This window comes from Hyla sarda, chromosome 3 (assembly GCF_029499605.1).
Source record: "Hyla sarda isolate aHylSar1 chromosome 3, aHylSar1.hap1, whole genome shotgun sequence".
Taxonomy (NCBI): Eukaryota; Metazoa; Chordata; class Amphibia; order Anura; family Hylidae; genus Hyla; species Hyla sarda.
In genome coordinates, this window is record NC_079191.1 from 240,951,936 (window position 1) to 240,968,724 (window position 16,789).

Sequence of the window (16,789 nt, forward strand, 5' to 3'; positions counted from 1 at the left end):
CACATGGCCAGGAACACACCGTCCAGCAAGCAGAAAGTCTGGGATGGAAGGTTCTGAAGACACCGAGTGGAATAACCTCTGAGCAGTCTATTGAGCACCGGGTGATTATGTTCTGTATATCTCTCTACTGTTTTGTACATGGATAAATTTGGAGATAAAGAAGTGCAATTCCCAGTCTATGTCTTTTTCTATATATATGAAAAAGAAAACATAACATCATTTTGTAACTTTTGGGGGCTTCAGTTTCTACACAATACAAATTGTCTTCTTCTGACCCCTATAACTCTTTAAATTTTCTGTACACAGGGTTGTATGAAAGCTTATTTTTTGCACTTTGATCTGTAGTCTTAATCGGTACTGTTTTTGTTTTGTTGGAACTTTTTGATCGCTTTTATACATTTTTTGTTGTAAATAAAGTGACCAAAAATTCTGAGCTTTGGTACTTTTTTGCATATACACCATTGATCGTGTGGTTTAATAAATGTTATTTTTTAATAGTTCAGACATTTACGCACTTGGCGATACCACATATGTTTGCTTATTTTTGTTTACATTATTTTATTTAAAAAAAAAATGGTAAAAGGCGGTATATCAAACGTTTATTAAGGAAGAGGCTTATTTACATTTATTAACTTTTTTTTTTACTTTTTATTCCCAATTTTTTGGTACCCATAGGGGACTATTACATGCAGTCTTTTGATTGCATGCTGTGCCATAGCACAGTGTTGATTAGTGTTAGAGACACTATTGCTTCAGGCTGCTGTATCTGCCTGCAGGACAGTAGTGTCGATCGGATGGCGTGGAGCGAGGTAAGGGACCTCTACCTCTCCTCTCAGCTAATCAGGACCCCACCGATTTTTACATCAGGTGGTCCTGATCATCTCCACTGTTTTTTGCCATTTGGCGTTTAAAGAGTTAATGCCAGACATCACCCTGATCAGTGAGTTCTGGCATTAGCCATGGTGTCCCGACTGCTGATAGCCACTATGACGCTCGCTCAGCTCCAGAGTGTGCTTCATCGACCGGGAGCAGGCGGAGGGTGTCCATTAATGCCTGCATCCTTAAGCGGTTCAGGTTGCAGTCTGAACACTAAAAGGCAAAAGTTCTTTTTAAGATGATAGTGCCTATTTAAGCAGTGTCCAGCAGGCTTTATTTAACATACTTATTCTGGCCCATATATTTAATGGATCTATAGACCCCAATATACCCAACTGAAGCTAAAAGTGTGTCATTTTGCCCATCGTATGGGATGAGGCATGCTGGATGAAATAGTGTGGACTTTTGTGGTGTTTCATTGAGCTGGATCCCATAAAAAACACTGTATGGTACAATTATTTTTTTGTTTGATTTATGTATGACAGATAAGTGGCATCTGTCATAGGTATACATTGGATGTGTACGTCAGGTTCTTCCCCCAGTGTATACGTCTGATGGACACTGCTTATGCAGGGTGAAATAAGCCCAAGTCTATGAGGCACAAAATGTCATGCATGTAAAGTTTGCAAATTCTCTTTCCCTGTTTACTACAATTGTGGGTAACATCAAAGGTGATTTTGTGCTGTGATCATACTACAAAACGATCAATATATTGGTTTAGAGCACTAGCATTATAAGTATATTTTTATATTGTCTGAGGAAAATAAAGCACTTACACAAGCTCTAAAAAATGAGTCTACACACAAGGGCTAGGTGAGGATTGATTTATTGATGCTATACTAGGTATAAGCACTGACAGTAGGCTTCACTTTTGCTTCTGGCATATTTTCCTCAACTAGCGTGAGCTTACAAGGTAACCAGAAATCATACTTATATAGAGTCAATGCTATTGTTGTCAGTAGTAACTAGGCTTTTATCAATTCCTGACTTTGTCTAGCTAAATAAAATCATTTTTGAAGTGCTTATTATTTTTACTTGATTTACTTAACTTCTTATTTATTTATATTTTTTTCTTTAGGAGCCTGGGGCCTCTTTATTTTACTTATGGAATATTATTTGCCTGTGGCTGTTCATTTGCTTACCAACCATCACTGGTAATCTTGGGACACTACTTTAAGAAACGTTTGGGTATAGTAAATGGTATTGTCACAGCAGGCAGCAGCCTATTTACTGTGTCACTACCCTTTTTGCTTAGCTTTTTGCTTGAAGAAATTGGACTTTATCATACCCTGCGTGTATTATGTATTCTCATGTTTGTACTCTTTTTGGCTGGATTCACCTACAAGCCATTGTTGCCTAAGAACAGCAACAGGCGTAAAAAGATCTTCAATTTCTCCATCTTCAAATCCAAGAGTTATTGCATATGGGCATTTGGCATCCCTGCAGCACTATTTGGATATTTTGTGCCTTACGTTCATTTGGTAAGTTATGGATTATACAACAGCATTGCTTTTAACCTTTTGTCCTGGACATTTGATGGAAATTGTCAATTAAAGGCCATAGACATTAAAGGGGTACTCCCGTGGAAAACTTTTTTTTTTAAATCAACTGGTGCCAGAAAGTTAAACAGATTTGTAAATTACTTCTATAAAAACATTTTTAATCCTTCCATTAAATTTGATGGGCTGTATATTACAGAGGAAATGCTTTTCTTTTGGATTTCTCTGATGTCATGACCACATTGCTCTCTGCTGACGTCTGCTGTCCATTTTAGGAACTGTCCAGAGCAGCAAATGTTTGCTATGGGGATTTTCTCCTGCTCTGGACAGTTCCAAAAATGGACAGTAGAGAGCATTGTGGTCATGACATCAGAGAAATCCAAAAAGAAAAGCATTTCTTCTGTAGTATACAGCCCCTAAAAAGTACTGGAAGGATTAAGATTTTTTAATAGAAGTAATTTACAAATCTGTTTAACTTTCTGGCACCAGTTGATTTAAAAAAAAAAAAAAAAAAAAGTTTTCCACTGGAGTACCCCTTTAATGGTCAAATCTGCAAAGCAGATGTAAAATACGCACATGTGACTAGCCACATAGATTAGCATTAGTTCCTTATTACGGTCCACAAAATTGGCATGCTAAATAATCTTGTGTGAAAGCAGGCAGTATTTTGGGCCAGTTTTCAATTCAATCTTATTTTTCTAGGAGAAACAATGGCACTGCTTAACGTTCTATAAAAAACATGATTCAGAATTAATATTTCATTAAGAATTATTCATTGAGAAGAGGTTTGTTACATGGGTTTTCAAACAAGAATTTAATTGGAGGGTGCTCACCATAGAGGAAATTATTCATGACACAGTTGTCATTGAAATCAAAAGGCTGTGTATGTAATGCTGCCTTCTCTAAACAGAATTCCCTAATAAGAAGTTTAAAATATATTAATAACGTAATTTATTTGGACTTACTGGTATATACCACTTTATAACATCTATGATATTGAGATTAGAAAGCTTTCCCAGCCATTTTGCTTTAGTAGTGAATATCACAATGTTGATCACTTATATCCTTTTCCACCTTGGGGAACCTCTCTGAAAATCTTTTTTTATTTTAATTTTTTTATTTTTTTTTATCTTTATCAAAATAATTTTCTACAAAAGACAAAAAATGGCTAAAAATAAGCAATTTACAATACCTATCTATTTCTTCCATCCACAACTTATCTTTGAAGGTTGTTTGTCCCTTGAAGGTTGGACCCCCTTAAGTTAGTTTGTCCCCCCTAAAGCTAACTTGCCCCCTGTAGGTAGGTAGGACCCCTCCCCCACCCCTAAGTTAGTCTGATCGACATGTCAGAAGTTGTTTTTAATGACACTTATGCTTTAAGTGGTAGTAATGTTAAGTTTTCTTTTGACAATTTCAATTTTTTAGATGAAACATGTTAAGGAACGTCTGGGACCTGATGTCAGGGAAGAGGTTTTGTTGCTATGCCTTGGTGTTACCTCTGGAGTTGGAAGGCTTGTTTTTGGCAGAGTTGCGGATTACATTCCAGGTGTCAAAAAAGTCTACTTACAGGTACTGCAGGACTTCCTTCTGTGCCAATTCTGACCATGAAACATATTTATTAGATGCTTTTGTCAATTTTGATCTTACATATCACATAATTTTCTGAATAATTCCCTAAAATATTCTTATTGTTGCAATGACTCCTGTAGAGGTAAAAAAAAATACAAAAAACTTTGTGATAATAGTGTGGTAACTTCAGAAAATAGAACTTCCTTGTTAGCTTGTTTTACAACAGCCTTGGTCTGCTGCATGTTATACACATCCATATTTGTGTGATGACTTTGCAGTGGAAAGAAACTAAATCCTCTATGACTTTACATTGTGTTTGTACAGCAGCTGCTGCAGTCATGTGAAAAAGAACAGATAATGCATGTTCATTTTTTACTAGTTGATTTTGCAATAATTTAAAAAAATATATATAATAATCACAGATGTGCCATTGTCTTCTGTGGAAGAAGAAAGGGTTTCTTATACCCGGTATTGCCCCCTTTGGCAGAAACAGCCACCAGTAGGCAATTGTTATAAATGTCTACTAGTCTGGAACTGCTGGGCTGCTCATGCCCTGGTCACTGCAGTGCACACAGTTTTAATGACAAAGTGTTTTTCCTGGTGTATAGTATATTCTGATCCATTTTAGTTAGATCAACACTTCTACTTTTGAAGGCACTCTGCAAAAAAAGGGAGGTTGTCCAGCGCAAGAAATAATCTTTATATGGTGTCAAAAACTAATAAAGCGACCTACTAATATAATGTTATTAGCTATACAGCACAGCTCCTCCATTATCAGCTATATGAGCTGTTTGGCTTGTATATGTGACATAACGTCACACTCTCTGAAAGCAAAGCTCCTGCCCTCTTCCTCCTCCCCTTCCGTCTGCACAGTACGAGGCCAGCAATGTGAAGAAAGGAGCTCATACTGCTTTCTTAGATTTTAAGGCAGCATGGAGCCTTTCTTAATTACAGTAGTTTTTATCAGAACAGGCTCACTGCTGCGTTATCTGAAAAAAAGCTTCCTGCTGCCTTAAAATGTAGTGAGCAGTAACAGGAGCTCCCCTCTTCAGATCACTGGTCTTGTCTTCAGCAGACAGGAGGGTAGGAGGGAGCTCGCTTTCCGAAAGTGGGAGGTGATTTCACAGCTGTAAGTCAGACAACTCATCTGTGAGTTCCCTCCCCTAATCAGCAATGACCCCACCCCTCAGTTGACAGCCTAGTTAGCATGAATGGACAGCACCAACAGCTAAAAAATGGGGATGTGGGTTAGAAAGACAAATTAAAAGCATAACAATCTGTGAAGCGGTGATTACACGATGTCTGAGTACACTGCGCATGCATGCGGCAAACTTGCTCGTCCCTGTGTGGCTGCTTGTATTGGCGGATTGCCACTGCGAGCAGCCACACGGGGGGTGTTGGCAGAACAGCTGGAGGGACACTATAGGGTCGAGTAACTGGTGGATATTACGTTGCGAAACCGTTATGTGTGACCCTACCCTTAGGGTGTATTCACACGCACAGAATAATGCCCATTTTTGCTTTGCAGCATTTGAAGCTGCAGATGTTATGCTGCAGAGTTAAGTGTAAACTAAACGACTGAACACCGTTTCAAATCCTTCCCATCAAATATGCACAGGATATTGTACTTATTAATAGACCCTTAAAGGGGAGGACTGGCGATTGTGGCGGAGGAACGGCGGGACCGGAGGCACAAAGCAGGTGGCAGAGGCAGCAGTGGAGGCAGCAGTAAAGATCAGTGGTAAGTGATCTTCACTACTGCCATCTAGGAGTTGCCAAACTACAACTCCCAGCATGCCCAGACAGCCAAAGGCTGTCTGGGCATGCTGCGAGTTGTAGTTTTGCAACATCTGGAGAGCGACAGTTTGAAGAACACTATATAGTGGTGCCCAAGCTGTAGCCCTCCAGAAGTTGCAAAACTACAACTCCAAGCATGCTCAGGCATGCTGGAAGTTGTAGTTCTGTAACATCTGGCCCTTCAGTGCCTGGACAGTCTCAGCATTGTGGGAGTTTTAGTTTTGCAACATCTGGAAGAGCACAGTTTGGACACCACAACACAGTGGTCTCCAAACTGTTCTCCAGTTGTTTCATAACTACAACTCTCAACATGCCCTTCGGCTGTCTGGGCATGCTGGGAGTTGTAGTTCTGTCACAAATGGAGGCACACTGATTGGGAAACATTGTCTGTTTCCTAACTCAGTGTTTCCCAACCTGTGTGCCTCCAGCTGTTGCAAAACTATAACTCCCAGCATGCACTGACAGACCATGCATGCTGGGAGTTGTAGTTTTGGGGAACACTGAGTTAAGTAACAAACTCTCAGTGTTTTGCAACCAGTGTGCCTCCAACTGTTGTATAACTACAACCCCCAGCATGCACGGACAGCCAAAGGGCATGCTGGAAGTTGTAGTAGTATGCCTCCAGCTGTTGCATAACTACAAGTCCCAGCATGCCCTTCAGCTTTCACTGCATGCTGAGAGTTGTAGTTTTTGCAACAGCTGAAGGCACACTGGTTGCGAAACACAGAGTTTGTTACTTAACTCAGTGTTTCGCAACCAGTGTGCCTCCAGCTGTTGCAAACTACAACTTCCATCATGCCCTTTGGCTGTCCGTACATGCTGGGAGTTGTGCTTTTGCAACAGCTGGAGGCACAGTGTTTGCGGAACTTTTAGTTAAGTAACAAACTCTGTGTTTTGCAGCCAATGTACCTCCAGCAGTTGCATAACTACAACCCCCAGCATGCACGGACAGACAAAGGGCGTGCTGGGAGTTTTAGTTTTGCAACAGCTGGAGGTTTGCCTCCCCCCCCCCCCCCCCCATGTGAATGTACAGGGTACATTCACACGGGCGGGTTTACAGTGAGTTTCTCGATGCAAGTTTGAGATGCAGCAAATTTTCCGCTGCAACTCAAACTCCCAGCAGGAAACTCGATGTGAACCCGCCCATGTGAATGTACCCTAAAAACACTACACTACACTACACATAATAAAAAGTAAAACACTACACATACCAATAAAAATGAGAAATGTCTGGTACGGCACGGTTTCTAAAATGGAGCCTCCAGCTCTTGCAAAACAACAACTCCCAGTATTGCCGGACAGCCATTGACTGTCCAGGCATACTGGGAGTTTTGCAACAGCTGGAGGCACCCTGTTTGGGAAACACTGCCGTAGCATCATTTTGGTATTGAAGGTAAGTGTAATTGTTGCATCCGGGTCTGTCCCTATGCAAATCCCTAATTTAGTCCTCAAATGCGCATAGTGCTCTCTCACTTCAGAGCCCTGTCGTATTTCAAGCAACAGTTTAGGGCCACTTATGGGGTATTTCCGTACTCGGGAGAAATTACCTAACAAATTTTGGGGGGCTTTTTCTCCTTTTACCCCTTTTGAAAAGGTAAAGTTGGGGTCTACTCCAGCATGTTATTGTAAAAATGTTTTATTTTTTACACTATTATGCTGGTGTTGCTTCATACTTTTCATTTTCACAAGAAGTAAAAGCAAAAAAAGACCCCCAAAAATTTGTAACGCAATTTCTCCTGAGTACGGAAATACCCCATATGTGGCCGTAAAATGCTCTGCGGACACAAAACAAGGCTCAGGAGTGAGAGAACCATGTACATTTGAGGTGATTTGCAAAGGGGTGGCTGATCGTTACAGCGGTTCTGACATAAACACAAAAAATAAAAAATAAACACCCACATGTGACCCCATTTTGGAAACTACACCCCTCACGGGGGTATAGTAAGGGGTATAGTGAGCCTTAACACTCCACAGGGGTTTTCGTTAAAGTTGGACGTGGAAATGAAAAAATTTGTATTTTTTTTTATTAAAATGCTGGTGTTATCCCAAATTTTTCATTTTCACAAGGGGTAATAGGAAAAAAGTTCCCCATAAGGCCCTTTGACACTATAAAATTAATCAGTTTTAAAGATCCGTTCAATGTTCTGTTATAAAAACCCTTAGCATCAGCCGTTAAATGGCCGTTACAAAATCCCATTATAGTCTGTGGGCTTTTTAGATTATCCGTTTTAACCCATTATAGCCCGTTATTAACCCCTTAAGGGTGTTTTTCAGTTTTTGCATTTTAGTTTTTTCCTCTTACCTTTTAAAAATCATAACCCTTTCAATTTTCCACCTAAAATCCATATTATGGCTTATTTTTTGCGCCACCAATTCTACTTTGCAGTGACATTAGTCATTTTACCCAAAAATCCACAGCAAAACTGAGAAAAAAATCATTGTGCAACAAAATTGAAGTAAAAACTAAATTTTGTAACTTTTGGGGACTTCTGATTCTACGCAGTACATTTTTTGGTAAAAATGACACCTTATCTTTATTCTGTAGGTCCATACGATTAAAATGATACCCTACTTATATAGGTTTGATTTTGTCATACTTCTGCAACAAATCATAACTACATGCAGGAAAATGTATACGTTTAAAAATGTCCTCTTCTGTCCTCTGTATGAGGGTTAATTTTTTGCGCCATGATCTGAAGTTTTTATCGGTATAATTTTTAGTTTTGATTGGACTTTTTGATCACTTTATATTCATTTTTTAAATTTGCTATTTTGGACTTTTGAATTTTTTTACGTGTATGCCATTGACCGTGCGGTATAATTAACAATATATTTTTATAGTTTGGACATTTACGCACGCGGCGATACCACATTTCTTTATATTTATTTTTATTTACATAGTTGTTTTATTTTTTTTTTATGGGAAAAGGGGGGTGATTCTGACTTTTATTAGGGAAGGGGTTAAATCACATTTATTAACACTTTTTTTTTTTTTTGCAATGTTATAGCCCCCATAGGGGACTATAACATTGCACACTCTGATCTCTTACACTGTTCACTGCCATGCATTAACATGGCATTGATCAGTGTTATCGCGGCTCGACTGCTCCTGCCTGGATCTCAGGCACGGAGCAGTCATTCAGCGATTGGACACGCGGGAAGCAGGTTGCGATGTCCTGGGACACCGCGATCTCACCGTGGTGGTCGTGAACAGCTCGACTGAGCTGCCGGGCTGCTTTCGGTTTCACTTCAGACGCGGCGGTCAACTTTGATCGCAGCGTCTGAAGGGTTAATACCGGGCATCACTATGATCGGTGATGTCTGGTATTAGCCACGGGTCCCAGCCATTGATGGCCGCCGGGACCGACCTGATATGACGCGGGGTCACCGCATGACCCCGTGTTATATCGCAGGAGCCGGAGCAGGACGAAAATATATGTCCTGCGTCGTTAAGGAGTTAATAACAGATGTTATTTTGTGACGGAAGAAATAGTGCATGCATATTTCTTCCGTTCTTTCTCCCGTCACAAAATTATGTCTGTTATTAATAACGTGCTATAACTGGTTAAAACGGATAATGTAAACATCCCATAGACTATAATGGGATTTTGTAACAGACGATTTCAAAGGGGTACTCTGGTGGAATTTATTTATTTATTTATTTTTAAATCAACTGGTGCCAGAAAGTTAAACTGATTTGTAAATTACTTAATTTCTTTTTGAATTTCTTTTCTGTCTTTCCACGGTGCTCTCTGCTGACACCTCTGTCCATGTCAGGAACTGCCCAGAGCAGGAGAGGTTTGCTATGGGGAATTGTTCCTGCTCTGGACAGTTCCTGACATGGACAGAGGTGTCAGCAGAGAGGAACGTGGACAGAATTTACAATTCTATTTAACTTTCTGGCACTAGTTGATTTAAAAAGTTTTTTTCCACCGTAGTACCGCTTTAAGGGTTTTTATAAGAGAACATTAAACTTTAAAACGGATTAATTTTATAGTGTGGAAGGGACCTAATTTGTAACCCCATTTCTTCTGAGTATTGAAATACCCCATATGTGGATGTAAAGTGCTCTGCGGGCGCACTACAATGCTCAGAAGAGAAGGAGCGCCATTGGGCTTTTGGAGAGAGAATGTGTCTGGAATTGAAGGCCATGTGCGTTTACAAAGCCCCCATGGCACCAGAAGAGTTCACTGTACCCCTTGTTACATTCCTTGAGGGGTGTAGTTTCCAAAATGTGTTTTTTTTTTTTTCTGTTCTGGCACCATAGGGGCTTCTTAAATGCGACATGCCCCCCAAAAACCATTTCAGCAATATTTGCTTTCCAAAAGCCAAATGTGACTCCTTCTCTTCTGAGCAATGTAGTGCGCCCACAGTGTACTTGACATCCACACATGGGGTATTTCCTTACTCAGAAGAGATGGGGTTACAATTTTTTTTTTTGGGGGGGGGGCATTTTCTTCTACTACCCCTTGTAAAAATTTAAAATTTGGGGGGAAAACTGCATTTTAGTGAAAAAATTTAAATGTATTTACACATCCGACTTCAACGAAAAATTATCAAACATGTGGAGTGTTAAGGTTCACTGTACCCCTTTTTACATTCCTTGAGGGGTATAGTTTCCATAATAGTATGCCATGAGTTTGTTTGTTTTTGTTATTTTTTTTTTCTGTTATTTCTAATATGAAGGCCCTTCAAATCCACTTCAAAACTGAACTGGTCCCTGAAAAATTCAGATTTTGAAAATTTTGTGGAAAATTGCTGCTGAACTTAGCCCTCTGATGTCTTCCAAAAGTAAAAACATGTCAACTTTATGATGGAAACATAAAGTAGACATATATGTGAATCAATATATATTTTTCATCAAATTTTGGAATTTTTTTACCAAGAAATTAGGTATTTTATTGTATTTTACCACTAACATAAAGTAGAATATGTCACGAAAAAACTATCTCGGAATCGGAATGAAAAGTAAAAGCATGCCAGAGTAATTAATGCTTAAAGTGACAGTGGTAAGATGTGCAAAAAGTGCCTGGGTCCTTAAGGTGAAAATGGGCTGAGTCCTTAAGGGGTTAACACAACATTAAAGGAGAACTCCGGAATATAAAAATTGTCGCCCATACTGCCGGCAGTAAAAAAATAAAGATGTACATACCTTCCTCCGCTTCCCCGGGGCCTCCGGTAACCGGCTCCGGTCTCCGCCGTGATCCACTTCCTGGTTGCCGGTGGACGGATGAATCATACTGCGCTCAGTCAATCACCAGCCGCAGCGAAGTCAGACTCGGCCGGCGATAGGCTGAGCGGCAGTGTGAAAACGCTTCAAGACACAAAATCCTTCACTACACCGGCACCTGCTGCAGGGGCCGAAAACGTCACACTGCCGCTCAGCCTATCGCCGGCCGAGTCGGGACTTCGCTGCGGCCAGTGATTGGCTGAGCGCAGTAAGACTCTCCGACCACCAGCAACCTGGAAGTGGATCACGGCGTTAAGTAGGGCAGTTAATAGGCAGTTAAGACAGGGCACGCCCACATCATATGCACCAAGTGAGCCTCCAACTCACCACACCTAGGGCAGGCAGAGTCAGACCTAACACCAATGTTATGTAAGAACAAAGGGGTTTTATATAATACCCTGTGCAAAAAGAACAATTGCGACAGCCTGTTAGACTCAGACAAGGACAGGGACGGGGTAAGCGACAAGACTATAGCCCATTCCTCGTCACTCAACCCACCAAGGTCTCTCTCCCACTTAGTTCCGACTGTTAAGGGGAAGCATTCGTGTTAAGAACCCAATAACTCACCATAGAGCCAAGGAATAACTCCCGCAGACTCCCTTTTCATAATTACAGATTCTAGGACCCTGTTAGATTGTACCTCCAGCATCCGCAACCGATTCTGAGTTTCATACACATGACGGAGCTGCAGGTAATGGGAGTTCTCCTTTAATATTAAAATTTTGTGGGTACGCCAGCATGTACGTGTCCTAAAATTAACAAGGTGTGCAGTCTGTATTTTCAACCTTAAAATTAAGAGTTATTAGTTATATAATACATTTTTTCTATAATTAACATTAACATTAATGTAGTAGTTTTGTTTCATGATGCAGAACAAGAACAGTTGTTAAAGTGGGTGTTAATGTCATTTTCTGCTGATGTATGCACTTTCTGTAAGCCAGGTTGGACCTGGAATACATATGTGACTTTTAAATGGAGATGCAACTTTTTTTCTTCATAAATAGCATTTGATAAATACATGACCACTGCAAAGAAAAAAAAAGAAAAATACTACGTGGGCAGATTTCAGAAATGTGCTTTGGAATAAGCAAAAATCTAAAAGTCGCAGCAAGTATAGAAAAGTCGCAAAATAAAAAATCTACTTCGGAGCTTGATAAAACTCCTTCATTGTGTTTATGATGAATGTAATTGATTCATTTCATTTATTTCCACACTGTATTATTTTTTTTCTGCAGGTGATATCTTTTTTTTTAATTGGACTGATGTCTATGATGATTCCATTGTGCAATAATTTTGGTAGTCTGATCGCTGTCTGTCTCTTCATGGGCCTGTTTGATGGCTGCTTCATATGTATTATGGCTCCCATTGCATTTGAGCTTGTTGGCCCAGAGAATGTATCTCAGGCCATTGGATTTTTGCTTGGATTTATGTCTGTTCCTATGACTGCTGGTCCACCTTTTGCAGGTAAATTTGAATGGTATTTCATATATTACTATAATAACATAGCTTTATTATGTTAGTTTCTTTCTTTATATGTGTAGATGTTCAATGTCGATATATACTATGAACTTTGCTCAAGTCTGTAACAACTAGAGGATAAATCTAGGAGGCGCTGACGTCAGTGCCAGTTAACCGGCAGAAGCCCCGCCCGTGCCACTTACAGCAAGATATACACATAGAATAAAACTACAATTGCGGGCGAACGGCCGGGCGGATCCGGGCAAGGTAGGGCTCGTTGGAATCAGCGTCTCCCGCACTATCCACCAGTACTGTGGATAGTGCGGGAGAAAATATTTGACAGTTTTCTTTTAAGTTGCGAGCTGGAAGCTGTCACCTCCCCCTGCAAGCGCTAAAAGCCAGGCTTTTAGCGCTTGCAGAGGGAGGTGACAGCTTGCCGTGGCTCACATCTCATTCATTTAAAGCGCGGCACACAAGTCATTCATTTAAAGCGCGGCCCGCAAGTCATTCATTTAAAGCGTGGCCCACAAGTCATTCATTTAAAACGTGGCCCGCAAGTCATTCATCAAAAGTAGTTGAGTAGCCCTGACCATTGAGTAATGACTTTGCTGTGGTTGATATGTGATAGGTTTACAATGTTATACTAAGGCATGAAGTTCCTGTATTTCTATGAACGTATGTGAAAGTAAATTTGATGTTGGTGACTGATAGCACATAAATTGTACTGTCTCCTCCAGGCTTTTTGCGTGACCAACTTGGATCTTACGATGTAGCATTTTATTTGGCGGGTGTCCCCCCTATCATTGGTGGAATTATCCTTTGTCTTATCCCCTGGATCCATGAAAGGACTATAAATAAGAAGGAAAAAGCTTTGGACAATGAAGCTGAAGAGAAAATGATGGATACTGTGGCCAGTGCATTGACACCTGGCACAGCTGAGAATTCTAAAAAGGAAGATGTCTCCGTTATATAATTTCTATTATTTTACAAAAACTAATTTTGTATGACTTTTATATAACAGTGACTGAATTTTGTATTGGTGCTACAAAACCAAAGCTGTATGATCACAATAGGCTGTTTGCTTGCATATGCAACTGCCATGTCAGATTCCTTTATTATGCCTATAGATACTCCGCACCCATGTGTGGGTATCATGCCAGGACTATAGAGCAACCTCATGAATGCCACAAAAAACAGATACATATTCAGAACTAGCTTTAAAGCAATGCAGGGATTTGTTTTTATAGCGTCCTCTCTATTAATATTCAGTCATAGTGGCTGAACAATTTTCTTCTTTGTTTACCAAATATGTGCACAAAAAATTATCTGATTTACAACCACATAAGACTGCTGGAGTTATAGTGCTTGAAGGCTTTACAATATGTATTTCAGTGTATTTTATTTTGTAGCCTGCTGGACTTTTTTTGCAGTTAATGCTGGGTATTCTTACAGTTCTTAATTGTTTCTAGATTACCAAAAGCAATCAATAATTTACAAAGTCATCCACAATCAATCTGTGTTCACACATGGGCTATGTTCACATATGCTGTTTTTACCATGACAATTTTAGGCTAGATTAGTGGGCATACTTTTCCCTGAAATACATTACATTTGCATTGTATAGGCATTATTCTGTGTTTATGGAAATGCATTTTTTTTTACTTCATGCTGTTTGTAGAGGCAGGACAGTATCATTCTGCAAATGATAGTTGATGGGTGCATAAACATGTTTGTCCATATAAACAGCTTTTTTTTTTTTTAACGAGACCGATCAGAAATATATCCAATGTTCTAGTGATTATAGATGCTCAGGAAAAATTAGTAAATTGCATCCTTCCCCTTTTAGGCAAGGCAGGAAGTACAGCGGTTTGTTATATATATTAAGCTATACATTCCTGTAAGAAGAAGTTTTAAAGTATCCTTTTTGTGCATGACAACATCTCTCTTCCATTTTGGATTGATACATAACCTTTGAGTTGTTTTGGAAAATTACCATTCCATATGTAGTGTCCATTTCCATTTTAATTGTTATATTCTTTATCACCAGTGTGCAACTTTGTGTTTTCTGTTTATGCACTTTATGACCTAATTGTTTACAGGTTACCTCCTGTGAATAATTTCCTATAATCCAAAGACTTTGAAGGTGTCTATACTATCTGTTAATGGTGCAGCTGTAAGGTTTCGCCATGAATATGTGCCTTATGAGCATGCCATCTTATTTGATAACTATGCAAGAAATTTTGCTTAAAAGGGGTACTCCGCTGCTCAGCGTTTGGAAAAAACTGTTCCGAACACTGGAGCCGGGATCGGGAGCTCGTGACGTCATAGCCCCGCCCCCTCATGATGTCACGCCCCACCCCCTCAATGCAAGTCTATGGGAGGGGGCGTGATGGCTGTTGCCACGAGCTCCCGGCGCCAACTCCAGCATTCGTAACAGTTTGTTCCGAACGCTGAGCAGCGGAGTACCCCTGTGTCATGCACTTCCACCTCAGTTATAACACAGTGTATAACACTTTGTATGGGCTTTGAGTGTTCCTCTAATAGTAACCAGTAAAGAATAAATATTCCAAAGATTTATTAGAAACGACAAACAAGTTCAACCTATTATATTGTATTATGATGAATTTTACAGTGTTTAAAATTGACTATTAGGTTGACAATGAATATAAATGAGAAGTATATTAATACAGTGTTTCCCAACCAGGGTGCCTCAAGCTGTTGCAAAGCTACAACTCTCAGCATGCCTGGACAGCCTTTGGCTGTCCGGGCATGCTGGGAGTTGTAGCTTTGCAACAGCTGGAGGCACTCTGGTTGGGAAACATTGATGTTAATAGGTACAGGTGAGGAATGATTTGTGTGCTACAGGTTAATACAGTGTTGCATTTTGTAGCCAATTAGATACCTAGTTTGTGTGAATGTTGTGTCAGTGTATATTTCTGACCTGATTACTATTCAAAAGAAAGATGTAAAACGGGTGTTATGAATATACTTTTATATTTCTTTACAAGAAATGCTTTGTTTGGTTTTGATTAAGTATTTAACAACCCATTAAAACTACAGTGGCCCCTCAAGTTACAATATTAATTGGTTCCAGGACGACCATTGTATGTTGAAACCATTGTATCTTGAGACTATAACTCTATGGATACCTGGTAATTGGTTCTGAAGCCACCAAAATGTCATAAAAAAATAGGAAAAAGTGAGGAATAAAGAAAAATGAGTAGATAACTAATACAGATAAAGCAAGTCCTTACATATAAATGTAAGAAAGATCTGCTGGGAGCTGTAAATCACTGTATATGTAGAGGACAGGAGCTTCTTCAGGGTCCTAAGAATTTTTTTTTTTAAATGGAGCCGCCCATACTTGGTGTCCTTAGGAGCAGATAACCCTGGCACAGGTAAAGAGTAGTATAGAACATCTAGTACCACCCTGTACTGCAGGGAGGCGCTACCAGACAGCCAGTCAGTGCATGCACTTCAGAAATACAGGTGTTTTACCAGTGAATGCCCATTCTGATTGGTCGGTTCTTCCAGCCATTGACACGTTTCACAGATCTGGACTGTCCGTGCATTGCATGTTGAGTCTGGTTTCAAGTTACAATGGTCCAGAAAAGACCATTTTATGCTGAGACTATTGGATGTTGAGGCCATTGTATGTTGAGGGATCACAGTATATGTAAATCAATACAGTTGTTTATTATTAAAACTCATACATTAAAATTAATAATAATATTTACATCCCTCCCTGAGGCTAGATTTTTACTGACCAGCCATAACATTAGTTATGGAATCATTTTGATAGGTGAATTGAATAATATTGACAAATGCACCTACCAAGGAGTAGTGTCCACCAAATTGTGATGGATAGAAGAATGGGTCAGAGCACCTCCAAAACAATCATGAGTAGTGTTCCTTGTGGTTAGTAACTACAAAAAGTTATTAAGGGAAGAGCAACAAGAGAACTGGAGACAGGGTCATAAGCACCCAAATGGCACTAATGCACATGGGGGGGGGGGGGGGGGCAAGGACTGATCGTCCTGAATCAACCTGCTGTTCTGAAAATAATTATGTTTACCAGTGACTGCATGCAAAGATCTTAAAAACTCTGTGGAATTTTCACAAGAGTAGAATAATATAGCACACTGCCCTGCAAACATAAATGCTAAATTTAAATGAAATCAAAATAAAATGCCAGACCCAATGCTTCCTCTCTCTATTCTTAAAAGCCTGTTTGTGAGAGGGTTAACAGTCAACTGGGTCAGTCAACTGAGTGGCTCATAAAACTAATTGGCATCATGAAGGTAATCCAATGCCGTCATGTACACAGCAGAAGTATTGAAGCACTGGCATCATGATGACC

At 39.9% G+C, this 16,789-nt stretch overlaps 1 protein-coding gene across 1 annotated transcript in view; it reads left to right on the forward strand.

Annotated features, from left to right (window-relative positions):
- The window catches only part of SLC16A10 (solute carrier family 16 member 10), a 144,865-nt gene extending 129,731 nt beyond the window's left edge, over positions 1-15,134 (forward strand). Inside the window, exons 3-6 of the mRNA XM_056566335.1 lie at positions 1,955-2,357; positions 3,801-3,944; positions 12,207-12,435; positions 13,167-15,134. Coding sequence (XP_056422310.1) covers positions 1,955-2,357; positions 3,801-3,944; positions 12,207-12,435; positions 13,167-13,402 — 1,012 coding nt within the window. The 3' untranslated portion in view covers positions 13,403-15,134. The remainder of the gene's footprint in view (positions 1-1,954; positions 2,358-3,800; positions 3,945-12,206; positions 12,436-13,166) is intronic.
- Positions 15,135-16,789: the final 1,655 nt, after the last annotated feature.